This window comes from Polypterus senegalus, chromosome 1 (assembly GCF_016835505.1).
Source record: "Polypterus senegalus isolate Bchr_013 chromosome 1, ASM1683550v1, whole genome shotgun sequence".
NCBI lineage: Eukaryota > Metazoa > Chordata > Cladistia > Polypteriformes > Polypteridae > Polypterus > Polypterus senegalus.
Genome location: NC_053154.1, coordinates 125,860,779 through 125,876,400, shown reverse-complemented (window position 1 = coordinate 125,876,400; position 15,622 = coordinate 125,860,779). Strand labels below are relative to the sequence as shown.

At 34.5% G+C, this 15,622-nt stretch overlaps 1 protein-coding gene across 1 annotated transcript; it reads right to left on the bottom strand.

The window, feature by feature from the left end:
• Window positions 1–308: 308 nt before the first annotated feature.
• LOC120532430 (extracellular calcium-sensing receptor-like) lies at window positions 309–9,278 on the bottom strand. The gene is made up of 7 exons (XM_039758454.1): window positions 9,067–9,278; window positions 8,116–8,407; window positions 7,041–7,838; window positions 6,302–6,529; window positions 5,273–5,396; window positions 2,492–3,379; window positions 309–364 (listed from the first exon to the last, which is right to left on the bottom strand). The coding sequence occupies exons 1-7, from the start codon at window positions 9,264–9,266 to the stop codon at window positions 309–311; spliced, it is 2,586 nt and encodes an 861-aa protein (XP_039614388.1). The 5' UTR covers window positions 9,267–9,278.
• Window positions 9,279–15,622: the final 6,344 nt, after the last annotated feature.

The window sequence follows — 15,622 nt, the reverse complement described above, 5'->3', positions numbered from 1 at the left end:
TGAGTCAGTCAGTCAGTCAGTGACGGCTTTGCCTTTATTAGTATAGATTGTGCTGTTTAGTAATTATTTTACATTTTTGTTTTTTTGTACTATTATATGCATTCCTTTCTTTTGTTCTGCCCTGTCCCCATTATGTAGCATCTAGTATAAACTGAAAAGGTGTAGTTGAAACTGTAGCTTCAGTGTTGCCTTGTTGTTGATTCCTATGTTTGGTTTTGTAATTCTTGTTGACTTTTGCATTTCCTGGCTTTTAAATCTCTGCAGTCTTTAAGGTACTGTTTTTGGATTTTTTGTAATTGTTTGCTTTTCTACTTTTGTCTATATAAACAAGAATGGTGACGCGGTAAGTTGTTATTGATTTTTACTGCATCTTCATGAAGATCATTTGAAAAAACAAAACATTAGATTTGTGTTTTTCAATATGCAAGACCAAAAGAAGTGCTCACAATAAACATAAAATTAAACATCTCAAAAAAATGAAACATAAAATGATCTTGGGATATTTGCAGTAAGGGTGGGAAAATGTTGACCTCAAGTTAAGATTTCATTGTGAACTGGATGGAGAGTTTTGAGGAACTTATAAACACAGTAAACACACAGGATTCATTGTAGACTGCAGTGCAAGAAGCATTGGGTCAGTTTGTGTCCATTTCTGTGCATGAAGTTGCTGCGATAATTTAAAAGCTTTGTCACTGCTAGAATGGATAGGTGTCTTCAAACTGGCAAACAGGTGTGGTGGTGGTTTTGTTTTTAAAAAGGAGGGACAATAGGGTATGTACATATATTAAAGTGCATTATGTTATTCTCATAATTTCTTTCCATTTGGCTCCATTAGTCAATACATGATACCTCATAATCTCACCTTGAAACATTGACCACCTTATTATCTGTGTCACTGCTGCTTCCAAACTAATTCTGAACATGAAATATATGTTGTGACCACCAGGGTGCTCCAGCTCCTTAACACCTGACACAAGCACACGAATGTCCTGCACAAGTACAGATTTTTTATTGTGATGTGGGAAATGCTTTTCCTTTGTACCCCACCACTAATGCACAGTACAAAACACAATGAGGCGCAATCCAACACAATTAAACACACTGCTGTACCTTCTCTTTCTCTCACTCTCTCTCTCTCCCTTCTTTCCTCAATCAAGCTTCATCTTTCCAACCTCCCAATTCTGACTCCTCGAATGAAGTGAGGCGATCCCTTTTTTACAACATCCGGAAGGGCTCCAGGAGTCTTGTAATCTCCTTCTGTGTGTGGAAGCAGCCCTGCAAAGAAGGGCCCAGCTCCATGCGCATCCTAATGGAGGCCCTAACAAGGTTGACCTTCCAAGCTCCAAACCCGTGGCACCATAGCAAGCCGGGGGGAAAGCCTTCTGTCATTCCTTCCTTTAAGAATATAAGAATATAAGAATCCCAGCTGTCCATTACATTGCATATGAACTTGAAAAGTATACTACATTTCCTATTTTAGTCCTTTATAAATTCCAGACCTCTTCTTTTTTATACTTAGATTACTTTTTTTGCAGTATTATTAGATGGATTTCTTATTTCCAGTTTCCTTTTTAAACTAAGAATATTCTTTGTAAATACAATTGCGCCACACTTTTGATTAAATCAAGATTTGGTTAATGATTATGTTTATAATTTGGTCAATGTTAAAATGACCTCCATTCATCTATCCATTTTCTGAACCCTGCTTATTAAAATATAGGGAAATGGATGAGCAAATGCCTATCCTTATATAATCAGTCACAAGGTAAGAGCCAATGTTGAACAGGGTGCAAGTTTATTAGAGGGTTGAAATGACACATGCTGGCAATAAATAACTAGACAGCAAACAAATAAAAAGGTCATATGTCTTTTTTTAATTTTAATTTGGTCCTGAATTCTTCATGTCCATCCATTTCTTCCAGCACAATAGGTAGTGAATATGAGTAAAATGGAAGTTTTTGCTATAAAACCCCAAAATTTGACAATACCTACAAACCAAAAAGTTTTATTTTTATTTTTGTTAATGAAATATTTTAACATATTCAAATTTAATTCATATTGCATTTCAGGATTCTGCATCATACTATAATAAATCCTTTGCTGAAAGTCTAATACACAATAAATAATGGTCATACTTTGTTTGTAATGATCATTTCTAGTGACTACCCCTTTTGAGCTACCACCCACCAAAAGGTCTCTGCATATCACTGACAATCAGTATCTGACAATCAATCAAAACTCCTTGCTGTAGAGACAAATGAGTGAACCAAACTAATCGAACTCTGTGTGTGTTGGTTAATTCAATACATTTTATCCATAGTATTTGATAGTAGCAACCACTTAGCACAATGAACTGAGTGTATAAATAAAACAGGTAATAAATACTTCAATTTAACATAGCATTTTTGTTCACTTTATTAATGTACAGTATATTTTGAAGGTCTGTGCTGAAGATCAGCTGCATTTCAAATTGACTTTGAGGGAATTTTACCCATCAGATATTTCTTTGTATTTTTCTCAGGCTTAAGTAATATAATGTACATTTTAGGAGTAAAAATACAGAAAAGCAGACCATAAGCAGATGCCAAAATTGCAAATATCTCAACTGCTACAGTGTACTTTCCTGGGGAGCTGATGTAAGCAGGGACAAAAGTTATCCAGACAGTGCAGAATATCAGCATGCTGAAAGTGATGAACTTGGCTTCATTAAAGTTATCTGGGAGCTTGCGAGCTAGGAAGGCTAGTAAAAAACATATGACAGAGAGCAATCCAATGTATCCTAAAACAGCAGAAAAGGCTGCTACAGATCCCAAATTACATTCCAAGATAACTTTGTCTTTATAAAATTCCATGTTTTTAACAGGGAAAGGTGGAGACAGAAATAACCAAAGAGAGCAAATTAAAACCTGTATGAATGTTAAAGCTGAAACACACAATCGCTGTTGCTTTGGCCCAAACCACTTCATAACATTGCTGCCTGGCAGTGTGGCCCTGAAAGCCATTAGCACCACAATTGTTTTCCCCAGTACACAAGAAATGCAGAGAACAAACGTGATCCCAAAAGCAATATGGCGCAAAATACAGGACCAGTCTGAAGGCTGACCAATGAAGGTAAGTGAACAGGTAAAACACAGAGTTAAAGAGAACAGCAGTAGAAAGCTCAGCTCTGAATTATTAGCCTTCACAACTGGTGTATCTCTGTGCCAAAAGAAGATGACTGCTATAGTCATTGTCAAGCATGTACCAAAAAATGAAAATGTAATTAGTAATATTCCCATAATTTCAAAGAAGGATAAAAATTCAATTTCTTTTAATATGCATTTATCTCTTTGTTGATTAGATTTATATTCTGGAGGACACTTCATACAGTTGCTTGAATCTGTGAAGAATAGTACAGAGAAGAATAATCACTTGTGTTCAAACCTACTACCTTTGTCATATTTTTATGTATTTATGACTCATTCAGGTCATGAGGGTAAACAAACTGGTCCTTTAAATAAACAGTAACCATTAGTTATATACTGTAAATAGTATTAAAGTAAATATACTGTAAAAAAATAAATTAATAATTGTAGAAAACCAAACAAAATAAAGCAACACAGTTACTATAATAATAATAATAATAATAATGTGATATCAATAAGAAATCCATACATAGATCCTTACACTATGCTTATAAAATTTCTCATGCATTAGTTTTAACATATTTAGTTTTGTGCTTTGCTGTCCATGTGATATATCTAATGACTTTGGAAAGAAAATTCCCAGGAACATCAGTGCATAATAAAATGTGATAATATTTTTTCATGCAATGTTATTGACTTCACTTAAACTAAGATGGGTATAAAAATGTTAGCCTAACTAAAGAATCAAGCAGATTAATAAAAGGACAAAAGCAATAAGCAAATAAAAGTGGAGGTAAGAGGTTTGTGGTGTAGCTTTACCTCTGAATTATTATGTTAGTCTCATATTTTGCCCTAAATGTGGAAGGAAGCCTATGACGCTCCACTGAGTTTACATGATGTTTGGAAGTATTTTTGGCTGACTACAGTATGTGTCAATGCAACAGTGCTATGCAAAGCAGCAAGAACATCAGCAGGCATTTTACAGAGCAAAAAAAGATCACAACATATTGTTCAATATACAATCTAATCATTACATTACACAGTACATACACATACCAGTGCTAAATATTTTCATGCATATGAGCATATGAATGTCATGTTGTTGACAATTTGTGGTATGCTTGATTTTTGAGGCTAGACATAGTCTTGGAAAAAAGTTAAATCCAATGTTATGGATGCAACCTAAGCTACTTACATACATGGAAGAAGTTAAGTATTTATGAAGTACTTATGAGACAAAGTAACGTTTTGATGAAAATGGTGTCATTTTGGACAGATGGAATCAGAAGAACGGTATGTGGAAAAGAAGAGAATGGCATGGAGAGAAAGACTGAGCTAGGGAGAGGTGGAAAAGAACTGAGAAGTAAAGGTAAATGGGTTTTGCAAAAAAGTCAGGCAGAAAGCACCTACACCTCACATGTGATTCCTTCCAGAAAGGGGTTCGTTGAACCTCATGAATTGGTCTTGAGGTGATAAAATAGGTAGTCTGATTCAATCCACCCATAACTAGTCTGAATGTCTTCATTTTTGGCTATTTATCTGAGATATACTTTTTAATTAATGAGACAGTGTTCCTCCTAACTGCGGTGGGCTGGCACCCTGCCCAGGGTTTTTTTTCTGCCTTGCACCCTTTGGCTCCAGCAGACCCCCGTGACCCTGTAGTTAGGATATAGCGGGTTGGATAATGGATGGGTGTTCCTCCTAACTGAGCACTCAGAGTATTACCTACCCTCCCAGTTCCTGTTTCTAGATGTTCATTATATGTGCATGATACTTCTAATATTTATATGGCATTTAACATATTTTTTTATTTATCAAAAAGCTTTTTAAAGCTGAAAAATGTATTGCTCACAAAAACTATCAGCTCATTCAGATATTAGTTTAGAAAAGGTTTAAATAATACCTGAAACAATTACATTTAATCACATTATGAAAAATGAGTCACTCCATCATTCTTGAGAAAAATGTGACCTGATCCTGGCCCAGTAGTGCTCTGAGGCAACAATCCGTGAGAAAATAAGAAGAGTTTGAGTTTAGTCTGGTGTCACAGTTAAGAGCCTCTCTTTTGGGCATCATCAAGAAAAGTGATTTCTGAAAGAGTGACCAACGTCTAACTCAAAATAACCTTATAAGAGATTATTTCCTACCAGATATGTTGCTGAATTCCCCATCAGCACATGGAATGCAGTCAAAACAACAGAGAGGCCTTCCTCTCCGCGCTGCTTTGCGAGTGCCAGGATGGCAACTTTCACTACACACTGAATGTGGTACCTTGAAAATGAAAAAAACATGCAAAGTTCGTATCTAATTTGTGTACAATAGGGATATAAACACAAGATGTGGAAAAACAGACTGTTAAGGTATTTGCAAAGGTTTAATGAAATTATTACTTTTTTCCGTTCTTGGTAGAAACTGGTAAGAAGGTTTTAGAATAAGAGAATCATATTGCTATTAGTTACCAGAGGGTGTTTTTCCTGAAATTAACTATACAATATACAATAGTGCTATTTTAATTAAAAATGGACTTAAATTATATATAAAATATTAGAGAGAAAAGACAGTTTTAAATTGTATATTAAATATTAAATTGAAAAAGTCAGATACACAAAGGAGAAAACACTCTGAGACAACATTGATCAAAAAAATATTAATCACTCCATTCATTTTCCTATTCTAGGAGCTTCAAATGAAAGACTAGGGAAAGAGTAGATGGGAACCATGTCTGAGCAAGGCCACAGTAACAAATATTAAAATTGCTAAATTTAAATTATTTAAATTATTAATTACTAAATTAATAAAGTATCTATCTATCTATCTATCTATCTATCTATCTATCTATCTATCTATCTATCTATCTATCTATCTACTATACTATACTAACACTTATAATGTAGCTCTGATGTTAGGACAGAAACTTAATTTTTAAAATAAATGACCCATTTGGGAAGGTGAAACATCAGCACAACCAACAACAACATTGCAAAACATCCTTGTATTACTTGAGATATGAAGCGGTAATGGTAAACTCTGCACCACCATGCAACCCAATATAACTAATCATCTTCAGAAATTGGAAGTCATATTCAAAAATGAAAACGCTTAGTTACACAAAATAGTTCACACTCATTCAGTTTTACAGTTTTTAGAAAGAGAATTAAAAATGTTGGTACCATTACCTGTTTTTGACCTCTTGCCCAAACAATACCAAAGTTATTCATTACAAATTCCTTTCCTTCTGGTAGAGAGGCATCATAGAGACCAACGGTTACAAAATGTGCCTTTCCATCTGAATTTAAGCGCCAGTTAATTAATTCATAGCTAGCTGCTGTATCACCTTGTTCATTGAAATAGACATTCTCTCCATTCCTTGTTGTGAAGTTAACTCTTTTCATATAATGCAAAACCTGCCAAGAGGATCATTAATTACTTTGTAAAATTCATTCTGCACTATGACTATAACTCTGTTTACTACATACATTTTTCAGATCAGACTTGAAGTGAAACAAAAGCTGTATTAGCAGCTGTGGGTTCAATGTGCAAACCATATACTTAAAAGCAAAACGTATACAGTCATTAAAGGTGATGCATAAAAACTGATTAAACTGGAGTATTCAACTCAACTGATACTATGTGCAAATTCAGAGCAGAATACCACAACAAAATGTTCCTGCTGTGTAATGGTAATGCAACATGGTAAGCTCCATCAAGACAGAAACGATCATCTATAGTCACATATGGCCAGTTCAGAATCATCATTAAAATACAAAATGCACATATGACAGTAAGATGAAGAAATAAGGGAACAGCCAGTCAGATTGCACAGGAATTGAATCCTGGTTCTTGACAACTACCATGCCTCTGTGCCATCCAGTACTTGAAAATTCTAAAAATAATTTTGTAAATTAAACTATTTACCTGCCATGGCTCAATATATAGCTTTTCCAAAGGTCCTTCATTGTCTTGACTCAAATAAAGATTGTGTAATGCATAAGCTACAGCATATACCGCCTTGTAAACATTATTGGGAATTCTTAGCTCTGACATATCTGTGTACAAATTATTCACTTTCATTAAATTCTCCGTTCCTGTGCACATATTAGAATTTGAAGTATTTTCTTGTGTGGCCATTGTACAACCAAATATATTTTCCCAAAGTTCATTCACTACAGTGTGTTCCGTTGCACTTGATGGCTTTACTCTCAACAGATGCTCCTGAAGTCCTGGTATAATGGCATTTCTGATTGCAAATCCAATCGCCCCACCCAGCACACTATAACTTTCAGCAGTGATTATGTTCTTATTTGCAATCCAGCCTTCACTTCCTATCCACTGCAGTCCTGTAACATTCTGAAGCAGGAGCTCTTTAACTAAATATTGTAAATCTATGGCTGTTGTAAAAGCTACAATTACCCTAGAAGATGACATTTTAATTAGATCAACAATTTTCAGAATTCTTTCTCTTGGGTAGTTTCTGTATATGGCTTCTGTATATTCAATGCATATACCTTCCTTCTGAACCTCTTGAAGAAATGTTGCCATGGCACCATTACCATAATCATTGTCAGTTCTTATTGTGCCAATCCAAGTCCATCCAAAATGTTTTACTAGTTGAGCCAGGGCTCTGCTTTGGTAGTAGTCACTGGGAATTGTCCGGAAAAATGTTGGAAATTCTCTTCTGTTACTGAGGCATGCACAAGTGGCAAAATAACTTACCTGAATTATTTAAGAACACTGACTTAGCAATATTTCACAAATTATATTAATGGCAAAAAAAAACAAAACTTTGTTCAAGTAACTTTTTTACAGAAAAAAGTAGACAATAGGTTATCTTAACATGTCCAATACCTTATTTATGTATATGCGACTGTACTTTTTCCAGTTGTACCATAAGCATCATTTTGTGTAAGCAAATAGTTTTAAATTAATGAAGTTTTATTAATCTGGTTTATAACAAATTATGCATTTCTTCTAGTAAGTTTATTTTACTCACCATTGGTATGTTGAATGCCCTGGTCGCTGTAACACTCCCAATGCTTAAAGATGAGCCAGAATGTCCTATTATAGCAACTGCTGACAGTTTGGTGCAAATTTCATTTGTATAAATGGTTTCCTCCTGTCCATTTGCTAAAGCCATTGCTGTTTGGATAGCCAAAAGTATAGAACTGCAGTCGTCATATATGTTATATCCCAAAGAAATGCCAGGAAGTATTTCTGCATCATTGTTTATTTCTTCTATGGCAAACATCATAGTTTCAGCTAATTGGAACTGTCTGAAATTCAAACTGCCCCAAGTTTCCAGGTTAGTAATTTATGGTAAATTCAGTGAAGTGTGATATGAATATTTTTCTACTCATTCAAACTGTTAGTGGTACATTAAGCCTAACCCAAGACTATTAACCATACAATATCTGAAATTATCCAAATAAATCCATTCAGAAATATACTTAACTACCATTTTATTCATTGCATAAAACACAGAGAAAGTGACAAAAGTGTGTTGGATTTATAATGAGAATATATTTTTCACTTCAGTTAAGATATACATTTTAAATAAATGTCCAGAATACATTTTTCTACATGAGAGAGGGCTCAAATTTTTGTAATACTTCAGTGCCATTAAAACTACAGTAGCTTGAAATTTGATTTGTTGAAGTTCATAATGATAAAACATAAATAAAAGTATACAAGAAAAGTGCAAGAGTAATTACAACTAAACCCTAAACATATTCAGAAAGGTGTTTGAATTATAAGCATATAAAATACAATCATGTACAAGTATTTTCTAGAGAAGGACTTTTACTTCGTCCTTTGATTGAAAAGAGCTTACAACAACTCGTAAATTTAAAAACAACATGCCGAGAGTAAAATAGTATAGAGTTGAGTATAATTATTGTTTTATATTGTAATATTGCCATGTCGGAAAAATGTATTTTTTACTTACCCTTTACATTTCAAAGGTTCAGGTAATGATTCAAATGCTTGTTTATCATCTACAACAGAATCATGAAAGGAGAAAATTCCACCAATTATTATATCTCCGTCCTTTAAAAACTCAGCATATTTTGATTTACCTTGCAGCCTACAAGCAGGCTTATCTGCAAGGACAAATAACATATTTAACACAATTACTAGGATAAGCATATCAACAGAGATTTTCAACAAAAAAGTCAATGAAATAGAATGAATTCTTGAGTTTATATAAGATCTAGAAGAATAAAGTGGGGTGGGCATGTATTATATTAAATCTCAAGGGAGCAATCCAAAGGGGAAAAATTATCATTTGTTAGAGTAATACATTTCTTACATATACTGTATGAATTACTGGTAAGTTACTTAATTTAAATACTTACTATATGTGTCTAGATAGGTATTGATGGTCATGTCATAAGTCTTTCAGCTTATAATATCACACATTACTTCAGGGTGTTCCCATTACTTCTTTACTATGTATATTGTTGAGTGCTTACTAATGCAGATTAGAAACATTTTCCTTGTTCATCACTTTATTAATTTAAAATCACAGATATACAACTATTTACATATCAGCACAGATCATTCTTTCATTAAAATAATATTTGTCAAATCCATTGCAAAAGCAGCTCAGATGATGATATACTGAGATCTATTAAGGCATGACAAATTACATTATCAGGATGGATTTGCACTTTAGAGTTTAAGAGGTTAATCTCATGGTCTGACCCCAGCCGTCTTGTAGTATATTCTAAAGAATTATAAAGGAGCACAGGAAGGGGCAAGTCTCATCTTAAAAAAATGAAAAATCCATGTCTTTTTTCTAGCTATCATCTCTGGAGGAATAAACTGTCCACCGTTCTGTCTGTTTCCAGCAGCATGTCTATAAACCGAGTCCACGTCACAAGAACAGTATCTAGTCTATAAACTGTACATGTGACTGTACTACTACTATTACTACAACTGACTAAACAGAATATGGGGGACTACTACTCCCATAAGTAAAAAGAACAAATGACTCTGCTACTGGGAGTATGTAACCCTTGCTGCTAAGGAGCATGCAATAAATTAAAAGATGACTTTTTAGAACTTTTCAGAACAAATTAAAAGAAGAGTTTAAAAAAAAGATTATTAAATTAATTGTATTATATAAATACAGTTTCTCGCTGTAGAGATGAAAGGTTACTGCAAGCATTTGCTCTGAAATATGCATGAAATCACAGAATGATATAATCAAAAATTCAACATGAGTGTATAAATATAATAAAATGAAACTGTTGAAAAACAAAACATGGAAAAAATACACTAAATCAAAATAAATTAAATTCACACAGCATCTTGGATATGCCCATTTTTAAAGCACATACTCAAGATACAACCATCAGTTTTATTGGGTAACTCTATGAAAATTATGTAATAATATATGGAGCAATACAGTCTTGATGTGAAATAAACTACTAGGGAAAGTTTCAGCCTGCAAACATGAAAAAATAGGATTTACACAAAATTAAACAGGAAGTTCCAAAGAATATGTAATCAGTTCAACTTATTTCACAATTTCATATGGTCACATAAATCATGATGGAATCCCCAACCTGAGAACCCCAGTACAATGCCATGATCTCTGACTAATTTTGTATGTCAGGTGATGACAATAGGGGATGCTAGGAAAAGCCTTTCATTACAAATATGGATTTCTTTAAGATCTCACTTACTAAATCCCAGATATTATGTAAAGTAAATCCAAGATCATTTCCTACACAGTATGTGAAGTAATGAGTCACTGAATTATGCCTGGAACTGGAGTGACAGTTACTTATGAATAAAATAGATTTTTGGTGTCCATATACAAACTCAAGGGGTGATATAATCCATTGGTACATGAGAGCATGATTTGCTGGGACAGTGTAATGGAGATTTAGCCCAACTGGGCATTGGGGACTTAGTTTACCTCTGTAACACTTTGAGAAAAAAAATATTTTTTACTTTACATGTGTGTTGTAAGTACACAAGCAAAAATAATGTTATTAGTTAATTCATTTTTTAAATCCCAGATTCCAGCCAATTTAGCATCATGTCCACAGAACAATACTTGCCTCAATTTTCTATTTTTTTTTTTCAAACTGTATAGGCATTTTTTTAATCTGTAAACTCATGGGACAAAAGAAAGGTCTTTGCTGGTAGAACTGCAAACATTAACATTGAGGTCTGCGTTGATAACTTAGATTTCAACCCATCTTAGACGGGTAGCAGAGCTAGTGATGTCTATAAGCAATTATTGGCTCACAGGCATCATACTGTGTCTCATTTCCTCAAGAGAAAGTTTTATTTCTAGCAGTTCTCTGTTGCCTACATTCTAAGTTACATAACATCCTAGAAGGTATACAAAGAGGAGGCTATGGCCATAACTCATATTACCTCAAAAATAAAAATAAAAACACTTTAGTTCAACATACACCAGGATACTAACATTTTGTATTAAATCTTCAAAATGATTTTAAAAATATAATAAATAGTTGATATTTATTATGTGTGGCCTAAACTATTTCAAAACCACTGTTATTTATGGTTAAACATTTGCTACAGATCATATAACCTAAAAGCTGAAGGAAAAATCAAAGTAATTTGAAATTTTTAAATGTTACAACTTACATTTGTCATGTAAACTTTCAAAGACATGTAACCGATATAGAACTAGATATTAATATTGTCATTAGATTGAATGAGAATATCATCGGTATAGATTTAATATAACTTACAATACCTTGTGAAATGTTTTGTTCACTAAGGTCTGATGGATTATTAGTTAAACTATATGTCCTTACTACATAATCATAATGACCAAAGTAAGTATTGAAGACATTTTTTCATCTGCCTGCACCCTCCCAATAATGAATTCTTATTCAATTACGTGAATAACATAAATCTAGTTTGTAAAAACTTTTCAATCATAGACTCGAACCTGCACGAAGAGACTAACAAAAGTAGGTAGCAGTTTTCAACAATGATGTTATTCAATTCTTTGTAAGCAGTGCAGTTCATCAGAGAGCTTTCTTTATTCTCTGTAAAAGAAAATTTGTATCAGCATCAGTATCAGTAGATTTACTGAAGGGTAAGATGGAGTATTCAATCTCCTTTCAGGTAGTGGTGCTCCTGGTAATATATTCCATATTTTCTTTGTTGGGGTTATTCAATCAATTAGTCCTAGTATTAGTAAATATCCATCATCCAACCCGCTATATCCTAAATACAGGGTCACGGGTGTCTGCTGGAGCCAATCCCAGGGCGCAAGGCAGGAAACAAACCCCAGGCAGCCCACCACAGGGCACACACCCACTAGGGACAATTTAGAATCGCTAGTGCACCTAACCTGCATGTCTTTAGACTGTGGGAGGAAACCGGAGCACCCGGAGGAAACCCATGCAGACACGGGGAGAACATGCAAACTCCACGCAGGGAGGACCCGGGAAGCGAACCCAGGTCTCCTTCCTGCAAGGCAGCAGCACTACCCACTGCGCCACCATGCCGTCTCAGTGTATAATTAGTATTTAATTAAATTAAATGTATTTTAATAATGGTATTCTTATTTAATAAAGATTAGTGATTACATTTCCTTCGCTAATGACTAGACCAACACTAATGAATACAATATTAAAAAGAAATTAGAAAACTAAAGACTCAGATAGTATCTCAGCCTTATATTAAAAATCTCAAAGGATTTTCCCCTTCAACGAACCTAGGGTAGGTTGAGAAAAGGATCTTTTACTTAATATCTCCAAAAAGGAGTGGCAGGCAGCCATGCTTCATATGTGCAAAGCATTCCATAATTCAACTTAAAATCTTTCAGTGATCATATTTATTGCGTTACAATTGTCCACAATGTATTCAGGGCAAGATTCCATCTGCAAATGTTGCAATCTAGGTCTCACTGGGCCACATGTTCTGGGAGTGCACCAAATTAACATAATTTTGGACAAAGCCTTGGTGTTACAATTACCCCTTACCCTTTAACAGATGTGTTTGGTGTACTCCAAGATGGGTTTAAAGTGGAGAAGGACAAAATGATTGTAATTGCTTATTCCACACTACTAGCACATAGACTTACCTTGCTCAACTTGGAAGAATCCCAACCCACCAGTTATAAGTCATAGGGTAACTGATGTTCTATACTATTTGATATTGGAAAAAATGTTCAAAACTTTTTAAAAATATGGCAAGATTAAATTAATAAAAAATAAGCAATCACATCAGGGGAAAGGACATTTCCCCCTTTTTTCTTTCTCTTCCTCTTTTTTTAACCTTTTTTGCTCATTCTCTTGGCTGTCCTCTCTTTCTCTTGGACAGGGGTTGACTTTTGTTCTGTTCTGTTTTGTCTTTTTTGTTCTTGATTTCTTTTTTAGCTTCATGATTTTTTTTTTCTTTTTTTATTTTGTTGTATAAGTTTGGCTTGGTTGTATGCAATGTTATTTTCATGAAATATAATTAATAATAAAAGAACTAAAAAATAAGAAACTCTTTGTTAGGAAAATGAGCTCACACTCACTTACACTACTACTTTTTGAAAAGAGAATTTACTCTGGTCTCAGACCATAACTCTCTAAAGTAGATAGACCTACATAAAGCAGGGAAACCAATACTTGTATGACTTGAGTATTATCTGACCTGCAAATAGTATAACATAGAAAGGACTCCAATAACAAGAACTCTCAAGTACAAATGACCTCAAAACTATTCCTTATAAGTAAGAGCTAAGAGGGTGTTACTAGGGGGAAGGTTACCAGGGGAGCACATAAAAAAGTTGAGTATTGATCTTGAAAGCAAGTTATACATGTTTATTTTGTTATTCATGACTTGATATGAAAAACCTGTCCTGTCTCCTCCCATGAATTTATCTATATAAAGAGTATCCCTCACAAGAACAGGAACTGCTGATTAGAAAGGAAGTGGTTACAGACTCTCCACAAGAGAAGAAGACTCAACTACAGCTGACTGGCAGGTTGCCACCAGTGTTTTCGACTCTGGCTCCAAGCATTTACAGTGGCCTGTTTTTGTCATTCCACAACAGATTATTTTTAATTTTCTATAGGCAAATCATATAAGTTAAAGGTAAATAGCACAGTAAATAAAGTAAAGGCACAATTGTGGATAAATAACAGGGAAGAAGAGATGGAGAAAGCAGATTCTTTCTGAGAAATTCTCCAGTTAGTCCTAACAAACACAGAAAGGCAACTGGCCATTTGCCTGCTTGCAACCAAAAGATAAAAAGAAGGAAGATACACTTTTCTTGCTAATACTTGCACATGTTTCTAAAAAAACATCAGTATTATTTATTTGAACAGACTTTTTAAGTCAAAGTACTATACAAAGTTATAAAATAGCCGTTATGCCTAACCTGAGGATAAGGAAAGAAAAGCTTTAAGCCTCCCTATGGACAATAACATTACTTTCAAGCATACTGCACAAGACTGCCTTCTGATACGTTAAATTAAACAGGAACGTGTGATAGATATAAATTTGTGTCAGTGCAGGAAGAGGACGAGGTTGCCTGGGAGGAGTGGTGGTGCCAGAAGAAGGGTTGGGTGTTTTTTCTTTGCTTGGGACTGTGTTGTGGCTGGAGGGATCACAGGGAAGACGTGCCCTCCAGCTGAAGAAAAATAAAGTCTTCTTGTGTTTTTACACATTCCTCTGTGTAAGTTTGTGGCAGAAGTGCTTAGTTGGCACCGACTGACATCGAAGGCACAGGTGAAAATGAAAATAAAAGATTTCATTTTTGTTTTCAGCTGTGGGACACACCTTCCCGATGTCCCATTGGTCCTACACAGTCCCCAAAAACACACCAAAAGAATAACACCCAAAAACACACTCTTCTTCCAGGCAGCTTTGTCCCCCTCCTCCCGACTCTGGCGGCCTGAGTAGTGACTGCAGGCTCTCTTTATAGCCCACCCAAAAGTGCTTCAGTTAGCAATTAACCTAAATTAGGTTGCACTTCTGGGTATGGCTGCGTTACCGCCCTTGCAGTTTTATAGGGATTTATATTTTATTCCCAAACAAACACAAATACAGCTATTAGTTTTTGTCACATAACAATAAGTGAATAATGAACACACTATATGTAGCCTTACATTAATACGGTGTTTGTTGGTGCTTTGTAAGCCCGGTTACAAAATTGCAATTGACTAATAGATGCACCTAGGTAGCATCTTTTCTAAAGTTTTTTAAAACATATTTTGTCAATAATACAGAATAATTCAGACTTTCATTTTTTCAGTTTTTTAGTCCTTTTTTGTGGAAAAATCAAAGTATGATGGGGGGCCTAAAAATAACGAGAATGCTTTTTTAAAAAATCACATCATTTCTCTGAACATTTCCAAAACTTATTCACCCTCAAAATACTCTCCCTGAAACACAATACAGTTGTCCCACCACTTTTTCCACTGCTCAAAACTGTTATGAAACTCTTGCAAAGTGATAGCCTTCAGTGCCTCTGTAGTTTACTTCTTGACCTCCTCTACATCCCGAAAATGCTT